This window comes from Hyperolius riggenbachi, chromosome 10 (genome assembly GCF_040937935.1).
Source record: "Hyperolius riggenbachi isolate aHypRig1 chromosome 10, aHypRig1.pri, whole genome shotgun sequence".
NCBI lineage: Eukaryota > Metazoa > Chordata > Amphibia > Anura > Hyperoliidae > Hyperolius > Hyperolius riggenbachi.
The window spans coordinates 12,555,807-12,568,623 of NC_090655.1; the positions used below are offsets into that span (position 1 = coordinate 12,555,807).

General features: G+C 43.2%; 1 protein-coding gene across 3 annotated transcripts in view; it reads right to left on the reverse strand.

Annotated features, from left to right (window-relative positions):
* Positions 1-12,817, reverse strand: part of UROS (uroporphyrinogen III synthase) — a 43,265-nt gene that overhangs the window by 27,110 nt on the left and 3,338 nt on the right. For all 3 annotated transcript variants that reach the window (XM_068255731.1, XM_068255732.1, XM_068255730.1), the window contains 2 exons: positions 9,629-9,725; positions 5,572-5,646 (listed from right to left, as the gene is read on the reverse strand). In XM_068255731.1, the coding sequence (XP_068111832.1) occupies positions 5,572-5,646; positions 9,629-9,725 (172 nt within the window). The remainder of the gene's footprint in view (positions 1-5,571; positions 5,647-9,628; positions 9,726-12,817) is intronic.

Consider the following 12,817-nt stretch of genomic DNA (forward strand, 5'->3'; position numbering starts at 1 on the left):
TCCATGTAATATGAGGGTCAACAGATTTTGAATACTCTGAACAGTGTAGCTGAGCCCTCATCCTATCATTCGGCATCATTTGTCGTTGATTCGTCATCGTGTTTTGAGCCCCCTGGGGGATATTTAGCTGCAAAAGCCACCGATGCTGGAAGCTACATGCAGCACTTTGGAAATTTCGTCTGTGGTGCGTGCGCAATTGACGTAAATCGTCAGTAAACGAGGAGGACGGATGCCGGCACATGTCTGACCCACATTGGGATGAACGCCCCCATTCATCTTTCCCATCATTTGCAGGCGATTGCGCAAACATTGCGGTCTATCCAACATTTTTCAGATGCTGCAGTTGCGTTCACCGGTTCTGTGCCCCCCACGTTTCTCCAAACGTGATGAGGGAACAATGGAAACTAATGCCAACGCTTGTCTGCTTAGCTATATGCACCACCTGCAGAAGACTGTGTGAAACGGCCCTTGGGTCGGACCCGTGATCCAAGGGCCCAGGTGCGATCCCACCCTTTGCATCCCTTCTTGTTACATCGCTGCCAATTGGCTGTGAAGTCGGAACAATTTTGGGTAGCTGGAGTCAGAGTCGATGGCTCCATTAACTGAGGAGTCGGAGTATTTTTGTACCAACTCCACAGCCCTGGTAAGTAACGGCCATTTCACACTGGGGCGGTGCGGTATTTTTACCGCACCCCACCGCAGGCCAATCTTAGTCTATGGGGCCTTTATACTGATGCGGTGCAGCACGATGCGAAGACGTTTACGCCACATCCCCAACGCAAAGGCAAACCTACGTTACTGTGTGGCTCTGCGGCAACCTGTGAGGAACCAGAAGTCATGTAATGCTGGAAATACACAATGAGATTTTTCAGCAGATTTACTGCCCGATCGTTTTTCTGATCGATTTCTCATAGAAGTGAATGGACATCGATCAGAAAAACGTTTAAAAAAAATCTATCAGAAAAACGATCGGACAGTAAATCTGCTGAAAAATCTCATTTCATATTTTAGCAATACACTTCCGCACATGTGATTGCTTCAGCCCCAGGAAGTGAGCGCCACTTCCTGTTTGTCTGGATGCCAGAAGGGGATTACCGCATACCGCTACAGACAATTCGCAGTCTGAAAGGAGTCGAGGAGTCTGAGCAATTTTGGGTACCTGGAGTCGGAGGTTTGATAAACTGACGACTCTACAGCCCTGAGCGCGCTATACTAAAGCGACGTTGCGCTCTTCTGCCATTACCCCGGCGCGCTGTGAATGTCGCGGTTCCCCGGCGCGCGTTACGGATCCTCTGCTGCATTAGCGTTGGCCCGGAGCCCGGAGGTCGCTCGGGGGAAATGGGAGGCGGCCCATGCGACTGATCCCTGACACCGCCAGTCACACACACAACTAGCACCGGAGTAAAACACCCGTCTGACAGCTTTACGGCCTCTCTTTACGCCTCACATAAAAGAGCCTTTCCTGCAGAGTTACGGGTGGTTAGAAAACAAATTAATTCAGCAATATGCTGCTACATACAGTCCAAGGACAGGACAGTAAATCACACACTCACATAGGAAAATAGATTAAACCGGGGGAAGAGGAGAGGGCACCGCCACTGGCAGATACAGAGGAGGAAACGCCAGTTCAGCGGACTATCCACAGAGAAGGAAATTCAATGTATTTACAAACGGACTGGAGTTTATTAACTACACTGAGGATTGTCGTCTGAGGTGACCGGGGCTAGATTCAGGTGTCACGACCGTATATGAGAAGAGGCTTATACACCCGCTACCCCCCCCCCCCTCCTTCCCTGTCATAGCTGCTCTTATTTATACAGGAAGAACTCCGAAACCATCAATAGTGCCAACAGGAGCTGCGTATAGGCTGTCCATCTGACAAGAAAGGAATCCAGCCTGGCCTTAAAGGATACCCGAAGTGACATGTAACATGATGAGATAGACATGTGTATGTACAGTGCCTAGCACACTAATAACTATGCTGTGTTCCTTTTTTTTTTCTCTGCCTGAAAGAGTTAAACCTTAGGTATGTAAGTGGCAGTTCCTCTCAGGACTGGGTCAGACAGGAAGTGACTACAGTGTGACCCTCACTGATAAGAAATTAAAACTATAAAACACTTTCTTAGCAGAAAATGGCTTCTGAGAGCAGGAAAGAGATAAAAGGGGTCAATAGTTCATAAATTTTAGCTCTGGCATACTTCAATGCATGTGTCATTGAGCAAAATCAATAAAACAGTTGAAACTTAAAAAGTAGATTTAAACATAAAATAAAACTGTGGAATATCTTAAAAAGTAATTTTTAGGAGAAGGAAGATAGATACAATCATTTATTTCATTAGTTTATTTTCCCCTCGGGTGTCCTTTAAAGCGGGCCTGAACTCAGAACTTCCTCTCTGTTCTAAAAGATAAGCAACAGCATACTAACCTTTAAAGGAAAACATTTCTTTGTTACAGCTGGTCCAAATCCTGCAATAAATCTGCAGTGTGTCTACTTCCTGCTTTTATGGAAGCAGACATATACATCCGGTACTTTCAAATGAGCTTATCTGCAGTGGCAGTCAGGTAGCATAGCTGAAAGATCAAATTACAACTTGTGATTAGACACAGATAAGGGGGATTAGACAAGCTAAACTCTCTAAATACATACAGGGTGCATTTCTCTGGGTTTTCCTTCTATCCTGTGCAAGAGTTCAGGTGTCCTTTAAAGTGGACCTGAACTCTTGCACAGGATAGAAGGAAAACAGAGAAATGCCCCCTGTATGTATTTAGAGAGTTTAGCTTGTCTAATCCCCCTTATCTGTGACTAATCACAAGTTGTAATTTCATCTCTCAGCCGTGTCAGCTCAGGAATCTCTTCTGCCTCGGCAGAGCAGCTAATTTTTTAAACACAGGCTGTTAACCCTATAATGAAAAAACAGAGGCGCCAACAGGATAAAAAATGATGCCAATTAAAACCAAATAAAATGTGGGTGGCACTGGTGGATATGCCTCCCCCACAAAAATAACCACCACAATATATGGTAATCGTTATAAATTTTAATCAATTTCAAACTCCCAACAACAATTAATCTGCAACGCGTTTCACGGGACACAAGCCCGCTTCCTCAGGCAAAACACATAAAAGCAGGAGCAACTGAAAATAAATAATAAAACAAGAACATGAATAAAACATAATAAAAAAACAATAATAAAAAAAGGGGGGGCTTGAAAAGAACAACATGTGCAAATGACAATATACAAAGAGCATTGATCCAACCGGGTCAAACGCAAAAAGCAATAATAGTTCATCAAGACCACAGTATAATCCAAAACATAGATCGCAAACATAAATCACATTAGTGACCAACAAACTCCATATATATAAAAAAAATATACATATAGGTTAATCTATATAATATATTAGATTGGTCGATGGCGATTGTCCGTGTGGCCTCTTTAGGACCGTACTATCAGATAAACATCCCTCAATAATCCATTTAATTTGTCCTTCAAGTATTGAACCTTCAATCATTAGTGATAACAGCTAGGTTGATATGATAAACCAATTAAATATTTATATGCATATGGAGGTAGAAAACACTCAAATGTTAATAGTAATAATAATAATAATAATAATAACAATAATCATCATAGTCTTAGTTATTGTACTGTATGCCATTTCCCCACTAAGGGGCAGTGGGTATCTATTGGTTCATGAGGGAAATATTTTTTAGAGGGGCTCATGAGGAGAGGGAAATGGGATGGGAAAAAATAATAAGGGAGTGAGAGGGGGGGGGGGGGGGGGGGAACCATTAGCTCCTAGGGAGGAGGGGACCATATTGGGCGACCATAGCAATGCAAGGACGTGAACACTGTGTTGTATGGAGGGCAGAAGTTAAGGATACCATAGTGCTGATCCTGACTGGAACGCAGCTATGAGTGTGGTGAATATGAGCGGCATACAGCGGCAAGTGAAGGAGATTCAAAACGACTTACCCCAGCAGTGGTGTGTACTAGCGTGGCGCCTCTGTTACGATCGGGCGGCACGCTAGCTATTAAATACCCTCTAGATAGAGATGGATAGCGGCAGCTGCAGGTGGGTGTGTTCCGCTGTATGCGGAAATGAGTGCTGCAAGTATCTGTCCAGCCATTGGGTGCTCGCTCTGGGCGGATGTACGTCATCTGAGGGCAAGTGCCTCACGCAACCATGTTGGTTGAGGCTGTCATAACGTAATTAGGCGGAATTCAGACGTCACATTCGGGCTAATGCCTGAGCGGCATGTTGTTAGAGCCCAAGACGTAGATGGAGTAATTGCAGGAAGAAGCGTGGGAAAAAGCGTTAGGCTTCACACGAGATGAGCCTTAGATAGTGTAAAAACGCGTTGCAGATTAATTGTTGTTGGGAGTTTGAAATTGATTAAAATTTATAACGATTACCATATATTGTGGTGGTTATTTTTGTGGGGGAGGCATATCCACCAGTGCCACCCACATTTTATTTGGTTTGAATTGGCATCATTTTTTATCCTGTTGGCGCCTCTGTTTTTTCATTACATGATACATCCACTTGGTGGATAGGTCTGGACACCTTTTTTCTTCTACACAGAGAGCGACTTTTTAGCCTGAGCGGGGACAGGCCTAATCTCCCCGACCGTGCTACAAGTGGTTGCCTGAACGTGGCAACCCACACTTGTGAGTATAATTCTTTTACTCTAACCATTTGACGTCCATTGTGTTACAATATCACACTATCGGGGGCTCTCGATTGTTCTTTTCTTCTCTGTTAACCCTATGTCTGCTTTCATGAAAGCAGGAAGTAGACGCACTGCAGATTTATTGCAGGATTTGTATCAGCTCTAACAAAAGACAGGTTTTTCTTTAAAGGTTATCATTCTGTTTCTTATCTTTTAAAACGGAGAGGAAGTTCTGAGTTCAAGTCCGCTTTAAGCCCTGCTTAATTAAAAGACAATTGAAGTGAGAGGTATATGGAGGCTGCCATATTTATTTCCTTTTAAACAATCCCAGTTGCCTGGGTGTCCTGCTGATCCTCTGCCTCTAATAGATTTAGCCATAGCCCCTGAACAAGCATGCAGCAGATCAGGTGCTTCTGACATTATTGTCAGATCTGACAAGATTAGCTGCATGTTTGTTTCTAGTGTAATTCAGACACTACTGCAGCCAAATAGATCAGCAGGACTGCCAGCCAACTGGTATTGTTTAAAAGGAAACAAATATGGCAGCCTCCATATCCCTTACACTTCAGTTGTCCTTTAAATGAGTTGAAGGTGGGATGAGCCTAATGGGGGGGAGAGAGTTCCATAAAGTAGGGGCTGCTCTGGAGAAGTCCAGGAGCCTCGTGAGTGAGCAAGTGATACTGAAGCAACACAGTGCTAATGCAACCTAAACTCATCACTGATTTAAAAGTCACAAGCGTCAGCCCCCTCTGCTAGTAAGTGGCTATTACCCAGCAACACATGGAAATAGCGCCAGGCTGCTGTCCTGACCCCACCACATGTCTAGGAATAGCTGAAATACATTATTAGACACCCACCCAGCTGATGCAGCACACCCCAGACGGTGTTCAGTACTTACCCAGGCCGCCCGTAGCTTTGCCGACTACATAGACAGGCTTAGAACTCCACTGACTCCTCAGAGACGAATCCCAAGCTGGAGGAACAAGACAGGAAATATATTAGCAGCGGGAAAATCAGGAGAATAATCAATACAGTTCACAGAAATGCTGCACCCCAGATGTATTCTGTACAATGTCTGTTATCACATTACAGGAAGATGCAGTGACAGCTGCCACATTACAGGAAGATGCAGTGACAGCTGCCACATTACAGGAGATTGAGCCACAGCTGCCACATTACAGGAAGATGCAGTGACAGCTGCCACATTACAGGAAGATGCAGGGACAGCTGCCACATTACAGGAGACTGAGCCATAGCTGCCACATTACAGGAGACTGAGCCACAGCTGCCACATTACAGGAAGATGCAGTGACAGCTGCCACATTACAGGAAGATGCAGTGACAGCTGCCACATTACAGGAAGATGCAGTGACAGCTGCCACATTACAGGAAGATGCAGTGACAGCTGCCACATTACAGGAAGATGCAGTGACAGCTGCCACATTACAGGAAGATGCAGTGACAGCTGCCACATTACAGGAGATTGAGGCACAGCTGCCACATTACAGGAAGATGCAGGGACAGCTGCCACATTACAGGAGATTGAGCCACAGCTGCCACATTACAGGAAGATGCAGTGACAGCTGCCACATTACAGGAAGATGCAGTGACAGGCGCCACATTACAGGAGATTGAGCCACAGCTGCCACATTACAGGAAGATGCAGTGACAGGCGCCACATTACAGGAGACTGAGCCACAGCTGCCACATTACAGGAAGATGCAGGGACAGCTGCCACATTACAGGAGATTGAGCCACAGCTGCCACATTACAGGAAGATGCAGTGACAGCTGCCACATTACAGGAAGATGCAGTGACAGCTTTCACATTACAGGAGATTGAGCCACAGCTGCCACATTACAGGAAGATGCAGTGACAGCGGCCACATTACAGGAAGATGCAGTGACAGCTGCCACATTACAGGAGACTGGATGACTCACTGCCCCCTAGTGACAAGTGGCCATAAATACACATTACAGCGGTACTAATTATAAGCAGGAAAATGTAACAAATAACAAAAAAAATAATGCCAAAATAAATTGGCCTGGAACACTTGCAAGCCTCTACATAATTTGGCTGCTAAAGGGTAAAATGCACGCATCAACACAAATTCGAAATTTTCATCACATTGACAATTGAGTTTTCATAAAAACGAGACCATGCAATCTTATTTCCGTCTTTTCCGCATTGTTCTACCCCTCTGCAATCCAGCGCATTTTCTCGCTTTCTCTGGCCTCCGCCTAACGTCGTTAGCTCAGGTGCCTCTTCCCCTCGGCCGAGCTAATGCTTTTATTGGTAATAAAGCAGAATAAAAACATAAATACAAATGCCGGGGGCTCATTCTGCGGCGGGCGCTAATCACCTACAACAACATATTAGCGATGATTGAGGATTACGCGGCCTGTGATTTTTTTCAGCTTAAAAATGAAAAGGCCTAATTAAAAATCCGAACGCGGCCGCAATATCACATTTTTCCGGGGAGGTTAATTTACAATAATTTCTTGAGTGGGACACTCTAATTGAAAACAAAATGCTGTTATCTTTATTTAATTAGCAGCTGACATCACAGGCTTATTGGAAATGTCACCACACGCTGTACAAATCAGCACCGGGAAACAGAGTTTATTATGAGAAGGTGAGAGAAGGTGACCCTCGCAGAAGAAAAAGTCCAGCCGCTGCAAAGGGAACCCAGCGAGTTTTATTTACTTTATTTGTCTCCTGCGATTTGCGGGTGGTAGGGTAGCCGTACACTTCAATCTCAATTGTACAGATTCAAAAAATCTATGTAGTTTAATAATTTCAGCCTGCAGGGTTTTTTCACCTTATGCATCAGAGCAATTTTCACCTCCCATTCATTCGCCAATAACTTTATCACTGATTATCAAAATTAATTGATCTATATCTCGTTTTTTTCCACCACCAATTAGGCTTTCCTTGGGTGGTACATTCTGCTAAGAATTATTTTTTTCTAAATGCATTTTAACAGGAATATTAAGAAAAAAAATGGAAAAAATTCATTATTTCTCAGTTTTCGGCCATTATCGCTTTAAAATAGTACATACATAATGGTACCATAATTAAAAAAAATATATTTTATTTGCCCATTTGTCCCGGTTATTACATCATTTAAATTATGTCCCTATCACAATGTATTTATATAGACATCTTCTGTAGCACTGTACAGAGTACATAGTCATGTCACTGACTGTCCTCAGAGGAGCTCACAATCTAATCCTACCACAGTCATAGTCTAATGCCCTACCATATTATTATAATTATGTATTTATATAGCACTGACATCTTCTGCAGCACATTACAGAGTACATAGTCATGTCACTGACTGTCCTCAGAGGAGCTCACAATATAATCCCTACCACAGTCATAGCCTAATGTCCTCCCATATTAATATTATGTATTTATATAGCACTGACATCTTCTGCAGCACATTACACAGTACATAGTCCTGTCACTGACTGTCCTCAGAGGAGCTCAAAATGTAACCCTACCATAGTCATAGTCTAATGTCCTACCATATTATTATTATGTATTTATATAGCACTGACATCTTCTGCAGCACATTACAGAGTACATAGTCATGTCACTGACTGTCCTCAGAGAAGCTCACACTCTAATCCTACCATAGTCATGGCCTAATGTCCTACCATATTATTATTATGTATTTATATAGCAGTGACATCTTCTGCAGCACATTACAGAGTACATAGTCATGTCACTGGCTGTCCTCAGAGGAGCTCACAATCTAATCCTACCATAGTCATAGTCTAATGTCCTACCATATTATTACTATGTATTTATATAGCACTGACATCTTCTGCAGCACATTACAGAGTACATAGTCATGTCACTCACTGTCCTCAGAGGAGCTCACAATATAATCCCTACCACAGTCATAGCCTAATGTCCTCCCATATTATTATTATGTATTTATATAGCACTGACATCTTCTGCAGCACATTACAGAGTACATAGTCCTGTCACTGACTGTCCTCAGAGGAGCTCACACTCTAATCCTACCATAGTCATAGTCTAATGTCCTACCATATTATTATTATGTATTTATATAGCACTGACATCTTATGCAGCACATTACAGAGTACATAGTCATGTCACTGACTGTCCTCAGAGGAGCTATCAATCTAATCCTACCATAGTCATAGTCTAATTCCCTACCATATTATTATTATGTATCAATATAGCACTGACATCTTCTGCAGCATTGTACAGAGTAGATAGTCATGTCACTGACTGTCCTCAGAGGGGCTCACAATCTAATTCTACCATAGTCATAGTCTAATGTCCCACCATATTATTATTATTATGTATTTATATAGCACTGACATCTTCTGCAGCACATTACAGAGTACATAGTCATGTCACTGACTGTCCTCAGAGGAGCTCAAAATCTAATCCTACCATAGTCATAGTCTAATGTCCTACCATATTATGTATTTATATAGCACTGACATCTTCTGCAGCACATTACAGAGTACATAGTCATGTCACTGACTGTCCCCAGAGGAGCTCACACTCTAATCCTACCATAGTCATAGTGTAATGTCCTCCCATATTATTATTATGTATTTATATAGCACTGACATCTTCTGCAGCACATTACAGAGTACATAGTCATGTCACTGACTGTCCTCAGAGGAGCTCACAATCTAATCCTACCATAGTCATAGTGTAATGTCCTCCCATATTATTATTATGTATTTATATAGTGCTGACATCTTCTGAAGTACCATAGAATATATAGTCATGTCACTGACTGGGATGGTTGTTGACCGTTGGCCTAGGGCGGTAAACAGTACAAGTCCGGTCCTCCCTGTTATATATCGGAACAAAGCTAATTTTCAGTGAAAATCCTTCATAATGCTGCCTCCACAAGATCACAATTCATTCTCTCAATACACAGAACCGGCTTTGGCACTCACCTTCCTTGTTAGCGGACGTCTCCAAGCACAGCCTCACAGCCTCTACTGCCCGGGGGCTGGTGAAGATGAGACCCTCGTACTGCTCCGGGTGAGAGAGCTAGAACAGAAGTACATATTTACACTGCACGGGAAGATCATTCCAGACAGGACACTCTGAGCATTCTAATGAGAAAACCCAGCATGCTTTGCAAACTTAAAATCATGGGTGCTCCTTTTCGGTTCAGACCTTTTATGCAATAGACAAGACAAGACACAGAACATTTATATCGCGCTTTTCTCCTGGCGGACTCAAAGCGCCAGAGCTGCAGCCATTACGACGTGCTCTATAGGCAGTAGCAGTATTAGGGAGTCTTGCCCAAGGTCTCCTTACTGAATAGCTGCTGGCTTACTGAACAGGCAGAGGCGAGATTGGAACCCTGGTCTCCTGTGTCAGAGGCGGAGCCCTTAGCCAATAAACTCTTGAAAATCTCAATCGAGTTTTTGATTGCTACATCACCACAGAACTTAGCCTACCTCTCCTTTTTATATTGTTTTAAACCTTTCGAGTGCCTCCACCATTTTACGTTTAAATTAAAGACGGCTTGTTTGTGAAGTTTTTTTTTTTTTTTTTGATAACTAGGCTTCTATGACTATTTATTTAGCAACAGATGCCTGTTTGGATTTGTATACACTAAACTGCATTAAAGGAAAGATGGGGTGAAAATAAACTGAGATTAACAATTGTATCTATCCTCCTACTAAAAATGACTTTCTTTTAGGTATCCCACAGTTTTATGTTATATTTAAAGTGGACCCGAACTCTTGCACAGGACAGAAGGGAAACATAGAGAAATGCACCCTGTAGGTATTTAGAGAGTTTAGCATGTCTAATTCCCCCTCATCTGTGACTAATCACAAGCTGTAATTTGATCCCTTAGCTGTGTCAGCTGACTGCCTCAGCAGAGCAGCTAATTTGTAAACACAGGATGTTAACAATATGTCTGCTTCCATGAAAGCAGGAAGTAGACACACTGCAGATTTATTGCAGGATTTCTATCAGCTGTCACAAAGAAATGTTTTTTCTTTAAAGGTTATTATGCTGTTGCTTATCTTTTAGAGTAGAGAAGACGGTCTGAGTTCAGGTCTTTACTGTTTTATAGTCTATGATCAATAACACATTCATTGAAGTATGCCATCTAGGAACTATTGTCCTTTTTATCTCTTTCCTGCTCTCAGAAGGCATTGTCTGCCAGGAAAGTGTTTTATTGATGTAATTCCTTATCAACGGTTGTTTCGCTCAAGTCCAACCCAGTCAGACCCAGACATAAACTGTCACATAAATCTGATGTTTAAAGGGGTTCTGTGGGGGTTTGGTAAAGATAAAAACCACCATTACCTGGGGCTTCTATCAGCCCCCTGTAGCAGTAATGTCCCACGCTGTCCTCCTCCGATCAGCTGTTTCCCGGCGCCGGCCCCGGGCAATTTTCTTCTGGCGTCGCCGAAAAATGCGCGGTGCCGTTCGCGTCCTCGGAAGCTTACTGCACAGGCGCAGTATGAGGTTTTACTGCTCCTGCGCAGTAAGCTTCAGATGACATGGGCGGGAGCGAGCAGGCCGCAGCTGCAGTTCGACCGCGCGACGCGCTAGACCGGGGCCGGCGGTGGGGAACGGCAGATCAGAGAAGGACGACGTGGGACATTACTGCTACAGGGGGCAGATAGAAGTCCCAGGTAAGTTGCGGTTTTTATCCTAAGGTTCCCCCACAGAACCCCTTTAACTCTTTCAGACAGAGAAAGAAAAAAAGGAACACAGCCTAGTTATTTGTGTGCTAGGCACTGTACATACACATGTCTATCTCATCATGTCACATGTCACCTCCTGTATCCATTAAAAAGAATGAAGCCTGGTACACACCATGCCATTTTCACTTCAGATCCTACTCGAGTCAGTGATCAGATCGATATTCAGATCTGACATAGAGCAAATAAAGAAGAAAGCTAGCTACACACATATGCAATTGTTTTCAAATTCCAATCATTTTTCTGATTGGATATTGACAGAAAATGAATGGAAAGACATAAACAGACACTCACAGGGAACGATAGCCAGTCCAGCCTGCTTTTCCCATATCCGATCATTTTCCCATTCAGAAATAAGTGGAAATTGCATGGCAGCCTTAACGGGAACCTGAAGCGAGAAGGATATGGAGGCTGCCATATTTATTTCCTTTTGAACAACGCAGATTGCCTGGCTGTGCTGCTGATCCTCTGCCTCTAATAATTTTAGCCACAGCCCCAGAACAAGCATGCAGCAGATCAGGTGCTCTCACTGAAGTGTGACTGGATTAGCTGCATACCGGTTTCAGATGTGTGATTCAAACAATACTGCAGCCAAAAAAAAAATCAGCAGAACAACCAGGCAACTGGTATTGTTTAATAGGAAATAAATATGGCAGCCTCCAGATCCCTCTCACTTCAAGGATCCTTTTAATGTACATAAGCCTTGTGCATGATGAGTAGAACGTAAAGCATTGCATGTAATGTATTTCATTCTGCTCTACTCATCATGTTATTCTGCTTACTGCAGTTCAGTGCATACACCACAATGGCCTCAATTCACTAAGCGTACCTCCTGTCTTTAATAAAGTTTCTAGAGTGGTCACCGTGGTGATGAGGCATGTAGTATTCAGGAAACAATTTACCTCAGGCAAACCTAAATTTACCTCTTCTGTCTTGAGGTTAAGGTGAGATCTCTGAAGTTAGCTCTTCAATCCTTAAAATAACCAGAAATAAATAATCCAGAATTGTGGAAATAACTACAGAGGAAGTAGCTTAACTACAGAGGAGGTGACGTAAGGAATGGAGAGCTAAGATAACTCTCTCACTGTGTGGAGGTACGTTTTCTCTTGCCTAATTATCTCCAGCATGATGTTAGTGAATTGAGGCCCTAGTATTCATTTTACCTCAGGTAAACCTAAAGTTAACTCTTCAATCCTTAAAATAACTCCAGAATTCTAAAGTTAAAGACAGGCTGTTAATTAACTGCGTGTGAAAATAACTACAGAGGCGGTAACTTAAGGTGCGTACACATGCACTACCAAATGCTGGGCGGTCTTTAGCCGACAGTATGCGCGTGTGTACGCGCTGTCGGCGGACTGATAAGGCTGTTTCTGAACGATCCACTGATCCACACGGCGGGAGGGTCCGGCGGAC